This window comes from Sceloporus undulatus, chromosome 1, assembly GCF_019175285.1.
Source record: "Sceloporus undulatus isolate JIND9_A2432 ecotype Alabama chromosome 1, SceUnd_v1.1, whole genome shotgun sequence".
Taxonomy (NCBI): Eukaryota; Metazoa; Chordata; class Lepidosauria; order Squamata; family Phrynosomatidae; genus Sceloporus; species Sceloporus undulatus.
In genome coordinates this window covers 364,980,535-364,990,396 of record NC_056522.1, presented here as the reverse complement: position 1 = coordinate 364,990,396, position 9,862 = coordinate 364,980,535, and the positions used below count along the sequence as shown (strand labels likewise).

Genomic DNA, 9,862 nt, shown 5'->3' with positions numbered 1-9,862 from the left:
CAAGCATTTTTGAAAAGGGAGACTCAACCTGTACTCTCAATGGCTGCATAGAATAGGGAATTTCAGCAGATGTTCCTTGTCACACAGCCAGGTAACCCAGTAACTCTTGCTGAAATTCCCTCTTCTACACTCTACTTTTTTATTCTGGCAACCAAAGCTACAAAATGCATGGCTAAATGTTCATTGAATGCACAACCCAATGCACTTCTGCATGGGCAACAGAACTGCATGTGCAACTCTGCTTCTGCAACCTTGAGCCACATGTGGACATGCCATCTTGGGACAAAAATGTATATTTGTAAGCAAACTTGTACATGTGCTAAGACACAAGTCAATATGAAACAAGAGTCAAGGCAGAGATTTTTACATCTCCACTGTATATTACCTTTTCAAGGGTGATAAGTATAAATGTCTCATTCTCCACTGCCAGCAGAAAACAAAAGCAATAAAATCAAAAGACAGAGTTAACAATAGATGTATCTTTTTATTCACAGGAAAAGCTGAAGCAAACCATTATAGTATACAATTTATACAAAGGATTTCAGGGGAGGGGGACACAACCCCATACAAAGCAAAATGATCAGAAAATATGATTCCGTATGAAATGCACTTATTACATACACTATCAAATGTTTTCAAAAGTCATTTTGTTTGGCAACAATGTATCAATAGTCTCCACCTGAAAAGTGGTTTCCTTTAAAAAAGAAGGGGGAGGGCGAGAAAGCACGAGATTCATGCAGCATGTCTAGAAACAATCCTGAGAGTTTGCCTTCCTTAGAAAAACTGTAAAAAGATATATTTGTCTTTCAAAGTTCATAAAAATGCAAATGCTATATTTCTTGTCAAAACAATACAAAAATATGGATGTAACTTAATAGTTACCCAAAACAACCAAAAAAACCGGAAAACTTTTTCTCCCACTTCCCTGTAATTTTGGTAGTGAACATTAGGTTGGATCAAGACTTAGTAATGGAGCAGATGGATTTGTTCATCACGATCAACTTAAATGATTTAAGTACTGTAGGTCCATTAAATTTATGGGGTCACCATAAGTTGACTGGCAAATTGAAGGCAGACACACACTCCTAAGTAGGACTTAAAAGTCAGTTGTGAGTAAAGTATGGCCCCAGGAATGCATCCAATTCTCCAAAGCTGTCTTGCAGCATTTGGGCTACCTTGGATTTACTCCTTTTATGGCAAAAGAAAGATGAATTATCTTTCCTGGAGGTCTCCAAGAGCAGGGATGCAACCTTCCCATAGGTCATACCATACCTTTGGATTGTTTCACATCCCAAAATTTCAGTTTTTCAAAATCAGAAGTGGACTGCTGACTGGTTTCATTTAAGGAAGTCCACGCAGCCCACAGAAAGTCCCAGAGACCGGGGGAGATTGACAACTGGAACTGCCTGAAGTTTCCATTCTATTCCTTTAAAAGTCTGGATCCAAACCCTTGTTCTTAATTCTTGCATTCAGAAGAAAAAGAAAAATGAAACAAAACCACAGTGTTGTTTACAGACTTCTTTGAGTTAGCTTAAGGCAGGGGCCGGCAACGTCAAGTCCTGTGTGTTATGCCCAGCTCAAGGTCTTTGCCCCCAGGCTATCAGGCCTTGCAACAAGAGTGGTCATAATTTGCAAGCCAGTTTCAAGGAGAAAAAACCTCACAGGACTCATCATATCACTTCAATAGCACCATACCAACAGCCATTCCACAGATGATGGAGAGCAGAAGAAGTGGGATTGGAGAGGTGTCTGGCTATGTGTCCATAACCAAACACAGACTGAGCACATCTTCTGCTAAATCTGCCAGGATCCTCTGGAGATCTCGGTAGATGATGCCATCAGACTGCATCTGGATATGTGAACACAGCCAGATGCTTCTCTAATCCCCTCAGCTCTCCAAATACAAAAGCATTGGAGAGGGGTGACCATAGGAATGACATGGTAAATCAAGGGGAGCTTTGGGCATTGCAGAAAGAGGAAGGGAATACTCAACGGCCAATAAGGTACATACACAAGTATATTGTGGAATTGCATATGTCACTAACAGGAAGCTGGACATTTTGTGTTAGGGTATTTAATGCTCCTGGGTTAAGGAATTCTAGAAAAGCCAGTGATAAATGAGGTCAGTTATCAAAATTATCAAAAATGTGTATAAAAGTCCTAACACTTGTTTCTTTTAGTCAAGGCTACTGGAAGCAATTTTCAGCACAGGAAGTGTCAGGGTCATGCTTAATCTGCACCCACCTGCTGTATCCTACAACAGCCTAAAAGATGTGTTTATTATGTTAAACACACACCTCCAGAGCAACTGGAGAGTGAACTGCCATGGAAAAACAGCAAGTAGGGTAATGCTAAAGCACACTCCCCATCAATGCTCCTGTTCTGGAAATCATTCTCAAAGCAGCTTCATGCAGACACTTTTGTGCATTATAATGTACAGTTGAAGTGAGGATGCACTGAGGGTTGGAGAACCATTTTTGGCTCCTCCAGAATCCCAGCAGGCCACAAGAATGTGCTCATTGGTAACCAGGAGTCACTTTTGTTTGACTGTTTTTCTTGCTTTTGAGTGAGGTGAGGCCAGACTTCATTTATGGAATTAAGCTCCTGGACACTATTATTTGTAAAAACAAAGTGTGTTTTTCTCCCACAGCTGAAAAGGGTATCACAAAATATTAAGGTCTGGGGAGGTCTGGCAAGACCTCTCACAAGGCTACATGAAACCTCTGGGCGATAGAGTTTCCATCCCTGTTGTATAGGTTGCTCCTGTAACCAATGCTCTCACTGCTTACTCTTGGTTACTCTGTTGGAACTTGCTTACTGATATGTAACCCATTTCAAGAATCTAAAGCATGGGCAGACAACATATGGCCCATGGGTTACATGTGGCCCCACCCTGGTTTAATTTTGTGGTCCCCACTGCCCCCCAAGATTGTGCTGCTAATTTTTGGCACTGGGGGGGGGAGATACTATTACCTTTAAAAGGAAGAAGACAGGCAGTCCATATCTTATATTCAAAATGAATTGTGATCCTGAAAGCACTATTCAACTTCAAAACAAAGTTTAGATTCCTGCATGCACCTTGTTTCAAAGCTGAATTGTAGCTTCTATGCCACCACTGTTACACTGTGAGATTTTAGCAGTGTGGCAACAAAGATCATGGCAGCATCAGGACACAGCACCAGCTGGTTTAGCAAGACAATGTTGCCACTCTAACACTCAAAGTTATCTGCCCCAATACAATAAGTAAGGGATATAAGGAACATGGCCCATGGGAGAACGGTATGGGATTCATTTATTAGTACCCTCACCTGATGGAAGAAATCTTGACCACACCATTAATGGTAGATTGTTCATCCAATTAATCAACCAATTAAGTAAATGGATTAAAACAGCATAGTTTTGTAGACAGACAAAAACAACAACTCTCAAGAGGAAAAAACACACTCCTTTCATTTTAAAATTATGAATGCACGTGTTGCAGCCACTGCCATCTTGAAAGAGGCATTCCTGAAAAGGTAAGAAAGAAGTAACAAGTAACATGGAATGCTTCATCTGTGACAGTGTCCGTCACCATCAGGTTCTGTTAAGTATTGTATTTAAAAAGTAAGTTTAAACAACATTTTAAAAACCTGCTATTCAGTAAATCAGGAGGCACCTTTTTAAGCAGTTGTACAGTTGTTTTAATCAACTAATCTAATTGATTAATTGACCAAACATTTCAGCCCTAATATTTTGTAGAAAACATGGAAAAAAAACATGTTCCGCATGATCTTAAAAAGGAAGCGTATAAAAAACTGAATACAAACTAAGCATTTTGAAATTTCATAATACACCTTTCCAATAGATAAATGTTCATAAAAATATCTCAAATCCTAAACCACAAAAAAGCAATTATAATACAATTTATTTATTTTTTCTGTTCTGCTACATAAAACCAGCTTTTCCATTAAACAAGGAGGCAAATTCAGGTATGAAAACATAATTTACTTATTGCTTTTCCTACAATTTCTGTTTTTGTATTTTTTTACATATAGTCATAAATTACACTATACAGTATAAAAACTTTCAAAGGAATACATTTTATGGTCTGTTTAAGTTTGCTGGTTTCAATTCTAGCAACAAATACAAAATCAAGGAAACAAGTCACACATGAGCGGTAAAGGCACTTCTCCTTTTCAGACAAAGTTGGTTCTTGATAGGGTTTGTTTTATTTGTCTCCTTTCATTCATTAGAAATCTCAGGTTGAACTTTGTACAATTCATAGGTTGCTGAGGCACCACAAAGGTTTAGAACATTCTAATTCCTCGACAGCTTCAGGCTTTGACAACATTCTTCATCACATGTCTTCATGTTTCCACCTCTGCTTTCCAACACACATATTTTTTTCCTCTCATCTTTTGATAGCTGGGCATCACCTCCTTGAGTCCTTTTGCAAACCACCTTCAAACTTCCACTTCACGTACAGCATCCTGGGTGTCACAGATTACTCCAATATCAAAGCAGGTGACAATCATGACATGTGACTTGCACAGATTCACACACTGCTCCAATTCATCAGTCACTTGTTCCAGTGCCTCCAGATAATCTTGCGACTCCTTATCAAGATCAGGGTCAACCTCAACTGTTGGCATCAAAAGACAAACAGAAGTATTTGAGGATCTCAGCTCTAATCTTTTGGAAACCTATCTGTTATCACTGTTCACTTGGTAATGTCTTGCCTTTTGTCAGTACCTCAAATCTGCCTAAGGGTAGGGAGGGTCCTGAATGGCTCATATCAGCCTTCTGTATGACATGACCAGGCACCTTAACCAGAAGCCTACAGATAGGCAGCAGACCCCTATAGCAAGGTGGTGTGCATTATAGAATGTGAATAGACCTTTGGCCCAGCATGGACTTAGGTACAAGAGGCAATAAACTCAGCATGTTTTGTTGATCAGAAGAGTAATAATACAAGATAATTTTGTGTATTATTTTTGTTCGTTTGTTTGTATTTTGCTGTTGTTCTGAAAACTGTTATTATAACCACCTAGCCAAGGAAAATCTATATTTCAGAGGAAGGAACTGGCAAAACCACCTCTAAGTAACCATGGTATTTGCATGATCAGGGGGAAGATTATCACACCCCTGCACACTTAGCCTGTTCTTCTTCTATCCATTTGGTATTAACGGAAACTCTTATTAATACCAAATGGCAGGTCCATTACTCTTTACAGACAGGAGAAGAATGGGATAAGCATGTGTGATAATCTACCCTCTGATTGCATGAATACCACAGATTAAGGACAGAATAAGGGTACTTTGCTCCTCCATCCTTTGACATCATCTTGTACTATATTCCATTTATTCCTATCAATGAAGATGAAGAAAAGGCAAGGAGATTCAAAACTTGATCACACTATTATACAGGTAAGAGTGCCTAGAAGATTGGGGGGGAGGAGGATTCAATATAGGCAACCTCATGTCAAGCACAGAAGGCAGTTCCATCTTGAAAGGTGAAAACAAAACACTTCATTGTGATCTGTGTACACAACACCAAATTTTAACATATACCAGACAGGTAATAATAAACACACAGAAATCTCAATGATTTCACTGAAGATCCAAAACACTGGTAAGAGAAGCTGGAACTATTTTGGAAAGCTAGGAAAAGATCAAAGAGGAGCACTTAAGAGTGGCACCAGAGTCCGAAACAGACCATTAGAAGTATCAAAGGAGCCAACATCCTTAAGATCAGTTAACATATATTTAACACAGGCCATGTGTTTCTATAAATGTCTGTAGTCACTCTTTGAACATGTTAAACCAGGGGTATAGCTACAAGAGCGGGGGTGGGGGGTGAGGGCAGTGCCTCTCCAAGTCAGAATTCTGGTCCTTCCAAATGCAAGTTTGCTCCACTCCCAAATTTCTGGCATTGCAGAGTGAGTCTCTGAAAACTGTTCACAACTATAATTATTAGATTATAGATTATATACTTAGATGCTGTGTTCACATTCCTTCAGTAATTTTGCCTGTCCCTTTTCTTTTATTTCTAAATTCTCAACTGAAGTTTTAAATTACTGCAATGATAGAAATTTGGGGAGTGGAGAAAACTTTCATGGCAGGACAGAATTCTTATTTGGGGAGGCAACAACTTCACACAGACCCATTGCTAGACCTCTGTGTTAAACCATAAGAAAACAGAGCAGAAGAAACACATGGTTAAATTATGACAAGGGAAACACGCAACCAATTCACATCTATTTCTTCAGTATTTTGAGAATAGAGGATCAAAAGCATTAGACTCCTTTTTTTCCTAGATGCCAGTAGCTATTGGGAGTCTATGCCCCTGCATGACTAATTTTCTCTGAACCAGGAACTGTTGCCCTAGTGAATAAGACATACTTACATTCTCCTTTCCACTTGCTTGGATCCAACATCAACCTACACTTTGTTTCTTCCAACTCATCTTTCAAGAGCTCGTGCTTTGCTTTCACTTCTCTAATCCTCTGGTGTCGCCTCTCCAGGATTTTCAGTTTTGTATTAAAATATATCAGGCCCTTTGGGGAGACAAAAAAAAATGACCAAATGTGACTCACTTGCCATCTGCTTATGTCTTCCTCGTCTTAAAAAACCCACTGTCCTCATCATTCAGAATCAGCTACCACAATTATGCAACATTAAACCAGGGAAGAATCCTCTCTCAGCTCTGCTACACTTGCAGGAAATGGACTTGCATAGATACTAACCTAATAAAAACAACATGTGCTGAGCACTTAAGGCATTTATTACCATTCCCTGTGTTAATGCACTTCTCCACGATTCTCTTAAATTACAACCATATGTAAAAAAAAAATGTTTCTTCCTCCACTGCAAAGGATAAATATAATTTAGTTAGAAAACTAAAACAGCAAAATCTGCCTCTGAAAAGTGGAGGTGGAGTGCAGCGGAGGAAGAAAACTGGAGACTAAGTGCCAGTATCGTGCTTAACCCTTCTACTACCTCTCCTTTCCCCCCGCAACTTCTGCTTCTGAACCTTGCATAAGAACAGTGAGAGAAAGAAAGAAGCTGCACAGAAGAAGCAGAGAGTAGGAGAAGGGTTATGCACAGACACCAGTGTGGCTTCTCCACTACAAAAAAATCCATTCCAATGTTAGGTATTATTTTTATTATTTGTTTGGCTTATGAAACACCCTATCCTCCAGATGTTTGAGGGCTACAACTTCCAACAGCATGGGCAACAGTCATACCTTACGTCAGTTGTAGTCCAAATCATCTGTAGTCTGAAGGGCACCATGTTGAGGTTTCTCTGTTGTGAAAGCTCTCAGGACATGACACATTTTACTATGGAAATTAAAACTTTAAAAGCAGTGTTATCATAGGCCTTGTCTGCATGGGCCAAATGGCCCATTTCCCCCCCATTCTGAAAGTGTCCTGTTTAGATGATGCACAGCCCAAAGCCCAGTTCTGTGGTGAATAGTCCTGACAATGTCCAGCATGGTCAGCATCAACACTAGCATGTTACACTAGATTTTTAAAAACTTACTCCGGATCTTTCAGGAAGATCCAGTGACCTCTGTTCCTGCACCAGGGAAACTTTGTGCAGGGGTTTCATTTACTCTGAGGTCAGAACAAGACACCCAGCCATATGATTGCTGGGGACCTCTTTCTGAAGCAAGCAACCTATGGTGGCAGCATATGTGCTGGGTGGCTCAATGAGACCCCATTGCAAACAGCTACCTCTGTGTAGGAATGGAATGAGGTTGTGGCACCTCTGGGGGCAGGATACTCCAGGCCATTCCTGGAGTAACCTGTTCAGTGCAAACAAGGCCACAGAAAATCTAAAGTATCCAAAGAGATAAAAACCATTCTAAAATATAACTAGAAGGTTAAAGGGATCCTTCCTCTGTTTTTTGTGGGTTTTTCGGGCTATGTGGCCATGTTTTAGAAGAGTTTCTTCCTGATGTTTCACCAGCATCTGTGGCTGGTAACTTCAGAGAATGCTTGCCTAGAAAAAAGTCGGGGATATATATACTGTGAAGCCTTCGACTTCACATATCCTTCCTCAACTTTCTTCCATCATTGTCCATATAGTAAAACATGTCATGCCCTGAGAGCTTGGATAAATTACTAATCATCATGGTATGGGGATTCTGGACCGTGTGTGTGTGTGTGTGTGTGTGTGTGTGTGTGTGTGTGTGTATTAGTCCGAGTTCTGAACTCTCTACTGAAACACTCCCCCTCTCTACTTTCATAACATAAGTAAATACAATACGATGTCCCAGCCATTGGTTTTATTGGTGAAAGCTTGAACCCTGTAGTGGTTTGAGTGTAGGAACACAACTCTGAAAGCCAGGATTTGAATCCCTACTCAGCCAAAGAAACCCACTGGGTGACCTTGGGTAAATCACATTCTCTCAGCGTCAAATGAAGGCAGAGGCAAACCCGCTCTGAACCAAGAAAACTCTGTGATAGGTCTGACATTGGGTTGCCATAAGGCAGAATCAACATGAAAGTACAGAACAACAACAAACTTGAATCCTATTGTTACTCCCAACTCCAGCAGACCATTGAATCAATGGGACTGACATAAATTTTCATGCACTATTCAACAACTGTTTCAGTGAATCTATATAGGACTATCAATAGGATTTAGGCCAGAAATAGGTATGCTTGGATGTATGTATATTACTGTGTTTTGCACACATCTAGTATCACTGAATCCCATATGTTTATTTGTATGAGATGATGGAAATGTATAAATAAAGAACTGATTTTTTTAAAAAAACTATCCTAGAGATTCTATGTTTGCTGCAAAATATCTACTTCTGGATGATATAAGGAAGACATGACCTACCTTTTCAACATCCTGGAAAGGCTGCAAAAGAAACAAGAGAAGAAAAGTTATTTTCTTTATTGTTAAAATATGGTACCAGAGGAATAGCTGCCATTCCTAGCACCAACTCGAAATTAACTGGATTGTTTTGCCAATTACAAGTAAATTAAACTCACAACTTCTTGCATTTAACAGAATTCTAACCGGGATATTTTATGTCATTTACATAAAGAGTTAATGACCCTGTAGTGAAGGAAAGCCCATAAAGTTTCATCAGGCAGACAATGATTATAAAGCTTTCTCGTAACGTATTAATTGATATTCTCCATTCACTCCATCAGCTGCGTTAAACACAATTAATGGCAGGCAGCAATTATTTTCGATGGGTGAGGCACCCCAACATATGAATGGTAAAAAAAAAACACATAACAACAGTGTTTTTAATTGCAATCCATTCTCCTCTAGCACCATTCACTAGATTTCAAGCCTTGTGTGTCGTGTAAATGTGTATGCCATTTAAATTGTTTGCTGTTGCCGTGAAATATGCACTGACCTCACTTTCCTCTTGTCTGTGTCGCTGTAATCGTTCCACATCATCAATCTCATAAACTTTAATTTCAAATGGCTCTTTCAAAGTGCCTGGCAAGGGTGGTAGATCAACCCACTGACCAGCGACATTTTGCTTTCTCCCCAGGGATGCAGAATCAGGAAGAGGAGCTGGGATCAATCGACGTCGCTGGAAACCTGAGGGTTTAAAAAAAAAAGAAATGTTTCAGCTTGGGTGCATTTGTGTCCAAGTCAAGCCCAACCCAATGACAAAGCTTGTGTTTACATCACCCTTACAGACCTGCTCCGCCAGATTAGGAAGGCTGGGAGTAAATCAGATGGGGTATGCACTTCCTTAGCTTTCTGTATGATTTCAGGGGCAGAGTAAAAGTGAATTAATAATAAGGAGAAGGAACAGATGCAGCAACAAGAACAGCAGCATTAGGCCAATGGCAGTCCTTAATCCTATTTCAAATTATGTATCAAACTGTGTTATTGTGTGCC

General features: G+C 39.8%; 1 protein-coding gene across 3 annotated transcripts in view; it reads right to left on the bottom strand.

The window, feature by feature from the left end:
- Nucleotides 1–464: 464 nt before the first annotated feature.
- KIF26A (kinesin family member 26A) overlaps nucleotides 465–9,862 on the bottom strand; it is a 214,458-nt gene continuing 205,060 nt past the window's right edge. For all 3 annotated transcript variants that reach the window (XM_042444932.1, XM_042444933.1, XM_042444934.1), the window contains 4 exons: nucleotides 9,366–9,556; nucleotides 8,834–8,854; nucleotides 6,386–6,536; nucleotides 465–4,621 (listed from right to left, as the gene is read on the bottom strand). In XM_042444932.1, coding sequence (XP_042300866.1) covers nucleotides 4,443–4,621; nucleotides 6,386–6,536; nucleotides 8,834–8,854; nucleotides 9,366–9,556 — 542 coding nt within the window. In that variant the 3' untranslated portion in view covers nucleotides 465–4,442. The remainder of the gene's footprint in view (nucleotides 4,622–6,385; nucleotides 6,537–8,833; nucleotides 8,855–9,365; nucleotides 9,557–9,862) is intronic.